This window comes from Nomia melanderi, chromosome 13 (assembly GCF_051020985.1).
Source record: "Nomia melanderi isolate GNS246 chromosome 13, iyNomMela1, whole genome shotgun sequence".
NCBI classification, from domain to species: Eukaryota; Metazoa; Arthropoda; class Insecta; order Hymenoptera; family Halictidae; genus Nomia; species Nomia melanderi.
Window position 1 is genome coordinate 4,566,377 of NC_135011.1, and position 15,267 is coordinate 4,581,643.

At 47.0% G+C, this 15,267-nt stretch overlaps 2 protein-coding genes across 2 annotated transcripts in view; both read left to right on the plus strand.

Annotated features, from left to right (window-relative positions):
• The first annotated feature begins 99 nt into the window (after nucleotides 1-99).
• Nucleotides 100-2,633, plus strand: Ude (Uracil-DNA degrading factor). The gene is made up of 4 exons (XM_076373120.1): nucleotides 100-332; nucleotides 797-1,142; nucleotides 1,308-2,045; nucleotides 2,129-2,633. Exons 2-4 carry the CDS (start codon nucleotides 799-801, stop codon nucleotides 2,400-2,402), a joined length of 1,356 nt encoding a protein of 451 aa, XP_076229235.1. The 5' UTR covers nucleotides 100-332; nucleotides 797-798; the 3' UTR covers nucleotides 2,403-2,633.
• Nucleotides 2,634-3,170: 537 nt separating this feature from the next.
• LOC116431652 (colorectal mutant cancer protein) overlaps nucleotides 3,171-15,267 on the plus strand; it is a 69,195-nt gene continuing 57,098 nt past the window's right edge. Inside the window, exon 1 of the mRNA XM_031987415.2 lies at nucleotides 3,171-4,101. Coding sequence (XP_031843275.1) covers nucleotides 3,992-4,101 — 110 coding nt within the window. The 5' untranslated portion in view covers nucleotides 3,171-3,991. The remainder of the gene's footprint in view (nucleotides 4,102-15,267) is intronic.

The window sequence follows — 15,267 nt, forward strand, 5'->3', positions numbered from 1 at the left end:
ACGTGACGTAATTCCTGGCGTATTTCAGGCAGTGACACACGGTGTCTATGTTTATATCTGCCCCTCTCTTTCCCTTGATTCGGCGGCTGTCGTTCGTCCTTCTTGCGCTTATGTCACGATGCCTTGCTGGCGAACGTCAGCAACACAAACCGACTCCCGGTGAATCGGACAGTCTCAGCTGAGCGGTTCAACGGAACTCTTTCGCTCTACTGGAACCAGAGACAATACTAGTCAAGGATAACGTTAGCATAGACCTAGTATAGCGTCAGTGCTGGTGATATAATTAAATCGTTAGTGTTTTAAACGAGATCCAGTGGATTCTTAGACATCTGGTAAGTAGTTCCTATATTCTCCAGGTATTTTCGAAAGCATCATTTTTATATTATTCCTTTATTCTTTATTTTGTATTATTATTATTTTTATATTTATTTTATATTTTTATATTATTCGCATATTATTCCGCGTAAAGTGCCTTTATCGATCGGTGTCACGATCAAAGGGTAGCCCGTCGGCGAAACAGTAAAATATAACTTTTTAGCCAACCGTCTGGCTTGTATTGATCCTTCTACATTGTAGCCTCCATCGTCCAGCAACTACGTCAACGATAAAACTGACGTGCTGGCGTCACGCTCTTCTCAAACATCCGTGTTTCCGCGGTGATTGGCCGTTCAGTTCGGTCGCGGGAATCTGGCTACCAGTCACGTGCACCGAAAACACATCCCACGCGTGCTCGAGCGTTGCTCAAACTTCGCGAAACTGGTTCAAGTAGCTCTGACAAGACAATTTTGTTTTTTAGCCATGGCAAAAATCAAATCTTCGGAACCCGAGGAAACTGGAATGGGTTTCAAGGACAAGCAGAAGGCATTGGACACCCTGAAGGTGCTGGACGGTAGGGACATCAGCTACCAGTACCATGTGATCGTGAGTTTCGTCAGCCGTGCCAAGAGAACGCTGCAGATCACCAGGGATGAAGAGAAGCTGGCCAATTTGAAGGAAGCCCTGCAAGTCTTCGAGGAATGGCTGGCTGATTACAAGGAGAACAATCGCAGCAAGGAGAATCTCGCTTACCTGCCGATCGAGACGGTGAAAGGTTTCCGGGCACTTGCCAAGAAGTATGACGTCCTCGACGATGAATTCTACAAGTAATTGCGAACTTAGTCTTTGAAGGGCTGGGAACAACCCTCTAAGTTTGGGGGCAAAATTCGTGATCGATCTCAGCTTTGAGGATAGTTTCCACCCCTTTAACAGCTGTAGCAACTAGAATAAAAGCTCGTGTGAAATATTTAATTGACGAATCGTTCAATCAGGGCCTACAAAAAGGAAAAGGGGGATTACAAAAGTATGCGATCCGTGAAAGTCCCGGATGCGAGTACCACTTGGGACATCGAGAGGAATCGAAGGCTAAAGGAGATCATCGATAAGATCAAAAAGGACCGTATACTCTGGTACGAGACGGACGTCGGCGACTTCCGCGGGCTGCCCACAAAGGAGCACGTTCGGTGCATCATGTTGGGATACAGTCCAGATCCCAGCAAGGTGAAGAAGCTGATTGCAGAGGTGGAAGAGAAGTTCGGAGACGAATGTAGCGAGGACATGGAGGTTGACGACGAGCAAAAGGAGAAGGGCACGAAGAGGAGTCACGACAGTTCATCCAGCAGCGACGAAGAAGATGAAAAGCCGGAGAGGAAAGTTGCGAAACGAACGGGGGACGACAACAAGGAAGAGAAAGAAGAGACCGGGCTCAGCTTCAAAGACAAGGAGAGAGCTTTGAGGAGCATCGAGTCGCTGGATGGAAGGGACGTAAGTTATCAGTACCACGCGATCACAGGCCTGATGAAAAGGGCGGAGCGCGTGATATCGTGCACAAAAGACGAGCAAAAGATCAAGAACATGAAAGAGGCTGTCGGGGTATTCGAGAATTGGATCACGGACTACAACGTCAACGGCAGGGCCAAGGAGAACTTCAACTACTTGCCACTCGATCTGGTGCGAGCTTTCAAATCACTGGCGGATAGATATGAAGTCGAGAATAATGGATTCCTCAAGTGAGTCGTTTGACTGAAAAGGTTGTTTATTTCTAATTACTCGAAGACTTGGGATTATTGACTGGGAGTTTGTCGTTTTACAGAGCGTACGAGGACGTGGAAGGTGACTACAAGAAGCTCAGGACTGTGCAAGTCTCAGATTCTGAGAATGTTACTTGGGACGTGGAGAGGAATAAGAACCTGAAGAGCCTGATGGCTGATATTAAGGAGAAGAACAGTAAATGGTTCCAGACAGAGGGTGAATTAGAGGGTTTGCCCACCGAAGAACACGTTCGGTGCATAATGTGGGCATTCAGTCATGACTCGGGGAAACTCAAGAAACTTCTGCCCGTGTTGACTGAGAAATTAAAGTCGTAAACGAAGATCACGTGTAACGCATTTATTAACATTAATGCTTTACCTGCCGCTAGTTTTTTGATGATCATTTTAAAGTCACTGCGCTAAGGAATATTTAATGAATCTTTAAACTACAACGGCAGATATAATCCATGTCTAGTGGTTTACCCAGGTATCCGTCAATAGACTTCCGGTAGGTGAACTGTTTATTAATAAAAAGTAACGCGAGTTCGTTACGATTGTACAGATGTACGCAAACTTTTTTGTTACCTTTTCGATCGAATGCGCGTCGGAGGCGCGTCAGCACCAATAAAAGCATTATTTTTCCAAATCCAGTTTTACTATAAACATTCCGAATTTTCCTGGTCCCCTTCCGGTACCAAAATTCATAACAATCCAATTATCGGTCTCAGAATCTCTACTCTACCGACTAAATTCTTCAATAATCTCCCACTGATAAATTTTCAACGTCATCCTACCCTCCATACCTACAGTAGAACCATATAAACTACAATCCAATTTACAACATTTCTAAACAAATAAACCATTCACAAACACCCAACATCGATTAAACCTTCAAGAGAAATATCCAAACAATTAATTCAATCAAATCACAATCATTTATCCTCAATCAAATAACCAACTAAATCTTCAATGAACTAACGTCATCTACCACGAGACTGCTCAAACTTCCCACTACCTCCGCCATCTTGGTTTCAGCGGTTCCTCCGACGTCGTCGAGATGGCGCATCATGTCAAAAGTACCTGCGTCTTCAATCGATAGTTTTTATTGCCGCTGTGCGGCTCGCGAGGGTGGGTGAGCCTGGGGTCCGGTTTTGAGGTTAGGGTTAGTGACTCGGTGACACTGGAAACGACGGTTACGGGTGTCCGTAGCGCGGCTCGCATTCGCACCGGTACAGAGGTCACGGATCTCGTCGTTTGAACCGACGGGTCGGCGCAGGTGGCACACGGCCCCCCCTGGCCGTCGAGGGGCAAGTGCGTGAGTCGGGGAGCGAAAAATCATCGGTTTTACATACGTTCGCGTGAGAATGGCACGCGCTCCCGCGGCCGATTTGTTTATGCTCCGCGCATCGGGCTCCGAGTCCACGGGAACAAGGGGATCTACGCGCCGCTTTCGGCCGTCTAAAAATAGCCCTCGCTACCATCGTGGTTCGTAGACCTTCGCCGACACGATCATCGCCGCGATCAGGCCGGTTCGGTTGTGCTGTCGTCTTTTTTTCTTTGGGGATCGATTCACGGGGGGATCGCGATGCAACACGTGACATAACGATCCGCTGTGTCCACTCGAAGACGCACGGTCGCGATCGAGTCCTGCGATTCTAAGTAGTTTTCCTAGTTTCTTGTTTCTCTTTTTTTTGTCATTTTCGTGTATACCGGGAGGGCTTCAGTTGAAGGCCGAGGTTCGTGGGAGTCGGTCGTACGGAAGAGGTTGATATGCGGGCAGTTGAGTAGAGGGAAAAAATAGGGGATTGTTCTCCGTGGACGTGGAGCTAGGAGGATCAAAGCCTAGGGGGAAAGATGGACACGAAACGAGCGGGTGGTGCGCGGAATGTTTGTCGTCCGATGGACCAGCGAGAGGTGAAGTGAAGATGTCACAAACCGCGGATGCCGAGAGTGAGGCAGGCTCCATCTGCGACGAGGAACGCGTTAGGAAGCTGTTCCAAGCATGCGACGGCGACGGAGATGGTTTTATTGATAGGTATGCTGATTATGAATATTGCTACTGAGTTCTCCGCTCAAGAGCTGTATTGAAATTTCGACTTTGAATCATTTAAGTATCTGTATCGATATATAGTGTTAACCCTTTGAACTCTGTAGGCTCCAATATTGCACCGTTATAATATTAAATATTTTAATGAATCTTAGAAACTACCCTAAAATTATTCGATTTTCCACGCATCCAAATTTTGTACAAACAAGGAAAATAGAAGATCGATGAAATGTTATAGCATTTCTAATTTTCGCTAGGAATACTATAAAAATTAGTTGCAGTTGCTAGATTACAAAACAACCTGGAGTGCTAGGGGTTAATCCTTTGCGGACGAATGTCGACATTTCGGCGAGATGAAGTTTTCATATATAATATTTTTTATATAAATATTATTGTATTTCATATATAATATTTTTCGTATAGATATTATTATATTTCATATATAATATTTTTCATGTAAATATTATTACGTTTCATATATAATATTCCACCATTTTGAATACTAAGTTGCAAATGAATGATTTAATTACTTGAGTAGCAAGTGATCAGTGTATAGTTTCCTTTTTCTATTGTTTGAGCATCTGATGTGTAATTTAGCTTCATATGTTGCAAGCTTTGTGTACTTAAAAGAGTCTCCGTCCGCAAGGGGTTAACCCTTTGCACTCGTGAGGTGACTCTCACTCACTATTTGATTTCATACAGAACTATGAAATTTGATATTTAATATTATACTTCATATAATGCATCAATTTAAGAAATATTAAAATAAAATAGCTTTGTTTCTCGATGCCCTTGTAATTTCCCTTCGAGTTTTACAAAACATCGTCTTTACCTCATCAGAGAATATAAAAATGTTTCCAATGAAACATCCGAGTGCAAAGGGTTAAACATGCATACATCTGCAATTTAGAAATACCTTATACTGCTCCAAAGTCTAACCAGGGCTTACCATAATGTACTAACCCCATAAAACTATTCCAATCGTACCCAAAGTACGAAAATATTCTAATATATATTACCGACCCAAGCTTCACTCTACAATTTTTTGGGTTACAATATTTTCCCTGACACACTTCGAAACCAACCCCCCTTAGCCGATCCGAGAAATGCCGAGCGCGCAACAATCGTCGATTAAAGTCTGTCGAACAAAGTTGCTCGTCGCGTACATTTTAATTATAACTGCCATTAATTAACCGGTCCTGAAAGGATCGCGATGTCGCGAGTTAACCCCCGGAACGCGTCCCGCTTTTCCCCTTTTTCTTTATTCCCCCCAGCCCCCCCACCGGCGCCGAATGAATACACGGCCGCGAGATAATACGATATGCACGCGGGGATGCTCGCGCGACGACGCAGCCACCGCGGTTTTCCATTAAACGCGTAACCGTTTCCCCGATATTCAAACTGCCGTCCTTCGCCCCAACCCCTTCGAACCCCGTGTGCGCTCCCATTCTTCGCGCAGCGTGCCGTTGCCACGGCCTACTCCATTCAGATCGTTTTCGCGAAAATTAGCCGTCAATTCGAGACCAGCCCCCCAGTCGCGTTCACTTTGTTACCCCGTCGAGCGGATTCGCGTCAAAGCTCTCTCGAATCCGCCAGCGATCAAAAGCCAACCTGGCCCGGGGTTAGGAACCTCGTCCCAGGAAGCCTGAATCCCGGTTTTTCCACGAATTTCAGAGATCCCTTGCTCTGATTGAGTCCTGCACGTGAACGCTGCACGGATATGGCGCGACTTTTCGTGGAACGCGAGGAGTTTGTCTCTTTTTTTCACTTCGTTGAAGCTTGGAGGGGATAGTTTGGTCTGTCGAAGCGGTCCGCTAGATAAACGTACGGGAAAGTATTTGTTTTATGTAAGGAAAAGGATGCCGCGGATAACGATGAATACTGAAAGTCGGCCTATTTGATGTTCTCCATTGTGGACGAGTGTTGGTTCTTTAGTTAGGTGTACGTTGAAACTGATAGTTCTCCATATTTTTGTTGTATAAATAGCTTCGCAATAGGTTTAAGGTAAAAGGTATTTGTGGATCTAGGATAAATTTAGTTCCTTTTCTTACATGGTCTTCTAGCAAAGTTAATGAACGATAAACTACCCTTATCTCGGCTTTGAAAGACATCGTAAAGCGAAGGGCTTGCAGAGAAAGATCTTCAGGGCTAAGAACTTCAGCTAAGTAAAGGCGTAGAGAATCATCTCCGGTCACCGCCCCGTTTCGACCTCGTCGAAAACAGTTCGATTAGTTCGTCATCCGCGCGCAAGTGGCACGTGACGTGTACGTGCGCCGCCGAACAAAAGCCCGGGCCCATGTTTCAGCGGCAGAACTATTGACATTTCAAGCGCCGCGCGGAACTGCTCTCTTGTCCGCGACATTTACGTTCTCTTTTTCCGCCTTTTTCATCCCCCAAACCCTTTCGGAAAGCTTTCCCGTGTCTCGTTTCGATCGCGCCGCGGCGCGAGAACGCCCGAGCCGGCTCCGTGCCCGCGCCCGAGCCCCGGGATCGATAAAATTAGCGATTACCATCTGCCGTTCGATCGGAGGTCTCTCGTTAAGACGATAAATCGAAGATTTATCGGCGCCGATCGGGCCCCGATCGTATCTCGCCCGAATGATCCGCGCTGGGGCCCGTAACAAGTTCCATCGATTGTTTTGAGCCGCGCGCGCGGATCTACGCGCGTGATAATTAACGGCCACCTCCACCCCCCCTAGCGTCTCGTTACATCGATAATTATCGCCGTTGGGGTGGATTCGTTAACCAGCCATCAATTTATTCAGCTTTATCGCCTTCAAAAATCCCGTTTCACGATGCTGCGAAGAATATTCTCAAGCGCTATCAGCCCTGCGTATCCTAAATTAAAGCCTCTCGATGTTATTGCCGAGTCCCACGCTGTTATCCGCCGACACGCGTCGTTGTGTACTGAACGAGGCGATCCTCGGTTTAAATTGTATTTCCGGAGAGTTTACACAAATTGGCATGTGTTACTCGCGAGGAGTATCGTCTAGTTGATATATTGATTACGATACGCGTTTCTCAAGCGAATGATTTTATAGAAAATTAACTCGGACAGTATAATTAATTTACTTCGCAAATGTTACCTCTCCGCTTAACACTGTCCCACTTTCATTTTCTTAATACAAAACGATTGCCTACTGGTAAAAGAATACTTGTTAAATATTTTTTCGAGTACCATACGATACTGGAATCTTAATAAAATCGGGTCGATCGGCCATGTTAACATCGCGGCTAATGTAATTCATTTAATTCCGTGGATCTCGGTGGTTAGAACGTGACCGTGGCCAATTAAAATCTTGGCCGCGAGGATGATATTCGAGGCACGACGGTTCTCAGGCAATTTCCGCTGCGCGCGGCGAAGACAGGCGGCCTGTGTTCCGCTCGTCGATAGGAAAAAGGCTTTCTGTAATTCAAGGGGCCGCGTTGTCGGATGAAAATGAAAAAAGGGAAAAACGCGGAGAGGAAAAATGAAGGAAGACCCGGCTCCTCTTTTCCCCTTTCCTCTCCACCCTTTCTCATCTTTCGCGTAAAACTCGCCGAGTTCCTGACTGTGGAAGAAAGATCGGTCTCTAGCTTCGAAGAGCTTCTCACCCTTCGGCTTGTACTACCTCTAAATGCTCCCCCGAAAACGTTTCTCCCCTTGTCTTACCTCGCGATTACCGACGCTCCCCCTTTTCCGCTTTGATATATCGTAGAAATAGGCAATAGGAATACGAATTCCCCTGCACCGGCTCTCCCGCTCGCGCTAGAAGCCTCTCTCGCTTATACGCCGCCTCCCTCTGCTCGACTTCTTTCGGTGAATCAGTTTCACGGATCGATAACTCGCGAGATTATTCCGCGCGTTGGGCCGCGGAACGCTCGGCGCGCGGCTGCGAATGAAAATCAGTCCCCGCTGCACGGAGGAACGCGCAGCAGTTCGATACTTTAACCCTTCGCTGTAGTTTTCTTGGAATAATCTATTTGGAAATCCTAGCCTGCCGATGCTGCTCGAATAATTGGATTGCAGGGTGCACGCGCTGCGAGGTAGCGAATGCTGTTTGCTAAAGTATCGGGGGTACGATTACCATATTTCGTCAATCTAAGAGGAGCCATTACTTTTCGTTGGTTCATTTGTTGATTTATTTGGACGTGGGTTCAATGGTTTACGAAACATTTGATCCTGAACAGATTTATAGGCGTCGCGGTCGATTTTTAAGGGGATACTATCAGATTGCTGGGCCGGGGAATAGAATCTTCGCATCGTTTATATGTAACATAGATTTGAAACAATATCCTGTTTTATCAACGATGCTTACAGAAGCTATTAATAAAAGCTGATCGACATCCCGCTTGTTCGCAAGGACACCTTACGCAATCATAGGGTGGTTCAACGTGATCACAGGTCTCGTGGTAGCCAAGGATGAGAGGAAAAATTGGCTGTCCATCCAATATCCACGCGTAACTTAACTGCATTTTCTTCATTTATTAACACTATCACGTTCCTGTACACTTTTTCCATTCTAAAATTCATTCTTCCAACAATACCTTTATGAGAAGCAAAAGAAAATCCTTACAAGTATATTCCTACTTTCTCATTCACGTTTCTATCGCATTATACTCATTTCTATTAGGCATTACTTTTTCATCACGGCTTTATTTCAATTCCTATTTCTATTACAGCCTCACGTACATTTCCATTAACATTCCCGTAATATTTATAAATAAACCAAGCGCCGTTGAGCACTGCTCTCTCACGGGACGCAGGGCGCTTTGGGGGGTGGCGAACGACTGCCATTAGTCGAAATTCAGAGGAGCGAAATTTCCTTTCCTTTTCGCGGTTCATTATTGTCCGCCCTTCCGCAGCCTCGTTAACCTTAGCCCGACGGGATCCACGCGTGGCCTCCGTGCTCCACCGCCGCCCCCGTCCTCCGCACCCCTTTCTCGAAACTCGCGCGCTACTTCGTGTGCATCCAGCCGGATGCAGGCTCACGGGATTGCGAGCGGAACCGAACTCTCAAGTGCATGCTCGTTCGCGACTTCCTCCCTCGTGCGTCTTGCTCTCGCCCCTCCCATCTTCGACTTCCTTTGCAACCCCCGACAGTGGTTCTTTCCCCTTTCTCTCCTTGTCCTTTATTCCTCGATTTTCTAAACCGTCCGCAGCTTTTGTCCTCGCCGACCCTCGATACGTTCGGATAATGCGTTTGAATTTAGCACAGAGATTTCTTTGGGGGAGTTCTTAACTGGTTCATACAACATGGTAGCTTAAGGTGCGCGAGTTATTAATGAATTTTCGTTATACCGTGGTCTTGTACTTTATTACATTGTAGCGTATCATTACGTCGTTTCTCATCGTGCCTCGAAAAAGTAGACAAAGCAACGTTTCAGTGATTCCCCGATAAAAGTAAGGGAATGAGTACGAAAATCGTAACATTATATAGTAATAACGCGGCTAGTACGATGATACGAGAGTATAATAACATAGTGGCGTCGCGATGCGAGAATATAATAATAATAATCCCACCGCGAACACGTCCGTGCACTCGGTGCTATCTGCCGACGATCGGAACATAATTTAGGAGCGCGTAAATTCGTTCAATCGATAATAATCGAATAAATCAGCCGCGTATGCGCGTCCCAGGTGACGCGGACACATAAAGGGTGTCCATTAAATATTGACCCGGGCATTAACTCCGGAATCGTCACGAATATCAGGGTCGATCTAATATTTACATCGCCGTAATTGTTGTACTTTGAGTCCTCCGGGGACTTTGTGCCCGGCCAATGAATCCAGCCATAAGCCTCCCCATTTCAACCCTTATTTCGTGCCTTTTTATTTTCTCTCTTGCTCTTCCTTTCACTGCCAACCGGCTCGCCGTGCATTTACTCTTCTTCCCCCTTTCTCCCCCTGCTTCCAGCCTCCCTCGCCTTTCCAACCCCACCGAAGCCAGCCCCGTTCCCCCGGCGGCGCGTTTCGAAGGCGAAGTTTCGCGTAAATGCTACCCCGTTCCGCGTTCGCGGCCGAGGCCAAGATCAAACGATCCTCCGGCCGTTCGCGGGAGAACGGGGTGGGTCTCTGAGGTACGGGGGTGAATCTTGTTACCAAAACCGAGCCGGGCTCTGCTCGATCAGCGATTAAGTAGACTTTCCTTTCGCTAACGTTTCGAACTTGCGTTCCATGATTTTGTCGTGCGTTTTCTTATATCTGGGGAACGTTGGTGGATCCATTGGACAACTCAGTACATATAGAAAATAATATTTATTCCATATTTTAGCAATTCGTACAGAAAATTTAACTTTTAAGGTATTGTAACTCTAGCTTTTCAATGTTTGTAATGAAGCGCTCGATTGGGTCTTCCTGGATGCAGTTCGAGCTTTGTTTGATCCTCCGTCTAGTAGAGTTAACCACTGTGGCAAATGAATAGCTCACTTATGGTGATGGATGATATATGAGGAAGATTTGGGTTTTCATGCAACACTGTACTCTAAAGAATATTCCTGTTCGCGTGACCAAGGCGGCCTCGATCGGTGCGCGATGCTCGGATGCCACGGATTTTAAATCGAATAATGACAGAGTCACGCCCCGGAATCGTTTGTCTCGTAATTGGATGAGCGCCGGCCCGAGCCTCCCTTTTTTCGTCCTGGCGCCACTCCCGAGCCTTCGAACAGCATCGATCCGCTCCAACTGTTGAATTCCCTTTTCGTCCTACCTTTAATCTGAATTAACGACGACTCGACAATGCAACGTTTCACTCCGAAAGAAACCAGTCCTATTTATCTTCTAAACACCAGCAATCGAATATACTCAACATCAAAACCGATCTCCTAGTAGCTATCAACCAACGTCGTCTAATACAAAATCTTCCTATCACGATAAACATCTCAAAAAGAATAACCATTCAACATCCAAATTCAACATTAATTACAAACAATTAAAAAAGAATCACTTCTCCTGCATTTCTGCAATCCGTCTACAGAAATTTCCATTATTCTTCGTGAGACCTGCACGATATAAACTTGGCGAACACCTTCGATCCACCTGGAACACTCCTAGGCACACCCTAATTCGCATACCAGTGGCGCAATCAAACTTCCAGGACTCCATAACCCTTGCCGGCGTATTTCTCGGTTCAAGGGCCTCCGTTTCCTCGGAACAATTCCAGTTTCACAGTCGGCGATCAACGAACGCTGAAAATTCTTGAACTGTTCGCCCAGTGGCAGCGCGGTGCGTCTCATTCCCCTTGGAATCATTCTGCAGCTCGACCTTCGACCCTCGTGAACTCCGTTATTTCGCGGTGCACCGTTTTTTCCTCTGTCGTTCGTCGAAGTTTCACGAAAGGACTCGCGCGAGCTACGGTTATCGCGTTCGAGCGTGCCCGTAGAAACGATTCACGGTTTCCAGTTGGCGAACGCTGATGCTCTAGGATAACCGAAGCGGTCTACGACACCCCGGGGTTGCGCGAAGGGTGATCGCGTTTTATGGCAAGTGAGTCACGCCGCCGCGCGCGACCCTTCCCTTCGCCGCGATTACTCCGCGGAATCGGCTGCGTTCGCAGATCCCTTCTCCTTTACAATGAAATTACACTCGTTCCGCGAGGAACAGCCCTCGGTCTGCGCTACGTCGCCGCCTTTTCACGGGAAACGCGCTGCCGCCGCGGGGAACTCGCGTAACACGTTCACCGCCACGAGAATTTCTAGCGTTTCGCATAGTAATACTTACTTTTTAACACTGAAACTACCAGGCAGGTCGAAATCACCCGTTCCTGATTTCCTTCTTTCCGCGATTATTGGAAAGATAACAGATGTTTCTCTGGGAAATGATCGAAGACATTGATTTAGCAGTGTCCGAACTGAATTGTAAATTAATTCAAGTTTCAATAGATGTACTCTTGAAGTTTCTATAGAGAAATTTCAGAAAGTCGAATATATTTGGTAGTTTTAGTGTTAACGGAGGCAAATTTTCATAGTAATCACATTACACTGTTATTAAGACAGCTACCTTTGTTACTAAATATTTTTATTTAAGATCGATTCTTTCATTGCAATTGTTCTTGAGAAATTTTGAAGCTCCGGTCATCATACTCTAATTATAGTCGATGCTCTTTTGCCACCGGAATAATCAACTTACAACCCTCTGAACCCAAAGGAACGAGCATCAGGCTCATTCTCGACAATCATTCGAATGATTCGAACGATCTTACGACTCCCCAACTCGATTCCAATTTTTGCTAAACAGCATGCGGCTCGGGTCCCTTTCGAAGCGATAATTAAGCATCAGATGGTATCTGCGCGGATGATTTACGAACTCCGAGATCAATGGTAGATATTCCTCTGGATGGAGCATCTTCCGCTTCCCTAGCCTTTTCGCGTCGATCGTGCCGCGGATCGCCGGGAAAAATCGCGTTCCTTCCGTTACTGTAATTTAAAGATCCCCCTCGACCCTTGACACTCGATTAACCGCCGCGGTACGCTCGAGGAATCTCCTGCGCCCTCACCTGCGCCGCGATGGTTCCCGACCAACCTGAACGGCCGCACGCGAGCGCATGATTCCGGGGGAATTCCGTGAATGTCGATGCCAAGGCCGCGAACGTCGATTTCTTCCTGCTCGCAGGAAAGTGGATCGTAACGGTCAGAGTTTCCGTAGAATCTTGCGATCCGGAGAAAAGCGATCAGCGAGATTAACTCACTGTTCTGAATAATAGTTTCACTGATGTCCACGATACGCGAATAAAGGATAGAAATAAGAATAGAGTGAGTGATTTAGAAACGAGTAAACAGAAATCTAGAGAATAAAATTAGAAGGAATCTAGAGCATGAATTGGTCTTGTTGTACAAAAGTGATGGATTCGATGCGGATGACAGGAGATTTTTATTCGAAAATTACAATTTACAGAGGTTCGTCGGGTAATTGGAGGATAAAGGGTGGAGGATGAAAGAAATGCAAATACGCTCGAAGATTGCGCGAGCAGGGTTACCGGGAAGATTTAAAGTGCACATGATAAATCTGTGCGCATTAAAATCAGAGAGGGCAGTGGAAAGTTGGCGAATTCCTCTTTTAATTGGCCAGCCAATAATTATCGAGTTCCTCTCCGGCTAGCTTCAGCCCCCGTCCGTTAATTACGGTTAATTACTGTCGGACCGGCGCTTCATTCTCCGGGCTCCATTTTTCCACCGACGCGCGGTCGTTCCTCGTAATTTCGTTAGACAGCTCGCGCGCACTGTCCGGTACATGTCCCGTTTTGTCCGGACCCGCCTCGATTTGCGTCCAATAAATTTGAAAATCGCGCGACCCATGGCCGACGTTATTCGCGCCTCCATTTTTCTCCCTTTTTTACGACTCTACCTTTTTTCCTTTCGTTGTTTCTACCCTTTTCATCCCCCTCTTTTTATTGTGCCCTTTGCCTCTCTGCTTTTATCAGCTTGTCTCCCATTTTCCCTTCAACTCCGCTCTCTTCTGCTACTCCCATTTCCCCCTCCTCCTTGTTCCTTCCTTTCTCTCCCTGCAATTCTCGTTTTTCCTCTCTGTGTCTGCTTCTCTTTACCTTTCTCTCTTTTCCTTTCTTTCTCCTGCCTTTCGTTTTTTCAATTTCTCTGCTCTCCACTTTTCCTCTTTTTCTATTCTCCCTTCTTTCTCTTTCACTTTGTCTTCAATCTCCCTCTCCCCTTCTCATTTTTTCTCCTCTCTCCGATTAATTCACTTCAACTCTTTCATCCTCCCTCCACTCGGCCCACTATTAAATTTTCATCTTCCCTTCGCGATATTCGTTTCACGCGACGCTCCTATCGGCCGAATCGCGGAAACCCGGCAAAATCGCACGGAAAATCAATTTCCATTCGAAAAAGAGGGTCGGCGTCGAAAGGGAAACATCTCTGGAGAGGCTGGCTCTTTGAGCGCGCGATAAAGTATCCATCGAACACGCGTTCACCTCGTTAAGCATCGATCTCTATCCGCGAAGCGCCATCGGAAAGAGAGGGCGGACGAGGGAGAAACCGTTCGCACACCGCGAAAGCTATCGAAAAACCATGAAGAGGGCCCAGCGGCAGCGGCAATTAACCCTTCGCACTCGAGACGCGACTCTCGGTCGCCGGTTGGTTTGACGCGGCGGAATTCTAAACTGCGATATTCGGCGTCAAACTTCGCACAACCTGTCGACACGCGAAACATCGCGACAAAACGCTTCTGTTCCTCGAGTCGTACGTAGCTTCGCTTCACGTCAGCTGTAAAAAGTCTCGTCGATATTTCGTCGGAAAATGCTGAATATTTACAGTGAGCAATCCTCCGAGTGCAAAGGGTTAACTCGGCAGGTCCCGACTGTTCCTCTGATGATTCAAGAGCGAGCGCGCCTGGTTGATTACTCGGAAATCGAAACCCCTCGAAACTTCGAACCGACAAAGAGGCAGACGCGCGCGTACCGCGCGATGGAAAGGAAAAAGATAACGTCGAGCCCGGTCGGGACAGGACAAAAGGGAACGGACGCGAGGCAGAGGGCACACCGGAGAATCCGCGATGTTCTCCCAGTGAAAACACGGCATTAGGTAATGCTTCCTTTCTCCCCCAGCTTTTTTCCCCTTTCACGCGGCCGGAAAGTTCGCCACCTCTCTCTCTCTCTCTTTCTCTCTCTCTTCCCGTCCCCCGCGTCGGTCGGTTCTGCGTTTTTTGTTTTTAATGGCGGACCCATTCCGGCGTATCCAGCGGGAACAGCCGAACCATCTGAAAAGGGAGAGGATTGCCCTGAAGGAGGACGCGGGAGTCCTTTTATGCGCGGCGTGGCCCCAGCCGAAGGGCGGCTCGCGAAATAGAGCGGAACGCGCGCTTAACGCGGAACACCCGCCCTGTCGCTTTTCACTGACTGACCCCCGACCCTTCGGCCGCGCGTATTTTCTCAGTGTTTCGATGGCGCACCCCTTTCGCTCTGCCTCGGAGTTTCGTTGAGGTCAAGGAGACGGGAGAACCTGCCGGGATTCCGTCGGAGTTTCGCGGTTTGCGAATGATAAGTTGGCTAATGGAAGGTGGGAGCGGCGAGAAAAGGGAAAGGCCAAGGGAAAGTGTTTCATTGGAGATTTCCGGGAGAATGGAAGTAAGAAAAGTCGAGATCTGCGTGGTTGTAGTCAATGGAATAGTTTAAAAAGATGAAAATATCAAGAAGCTGCAGACAATCTTGTATTGATAGAACA

Coding starts and splice junctions, on each gene's coding strand:
- Ude (XM_076373120.1), top strand. CDS start 799: ATGGCAAAAATCAAATCTTCGGAACCCGAGGAAACTGGAATGGGTTTC. Junction 1,143..1,307: donor CTCGACGATGAATTCTACAA/GTAATTGCGAAC, acceptor TCGTTCAATCAG/GGCCTACAAAAAGGAAAAGG. Junction 2,046..2,128: donor GAGAATAATGGATTCCTCAA/GTGAGTCGTTTG, acceptor GTCGTTTTACAG/AGCGTACGAGGACGTGGAAG.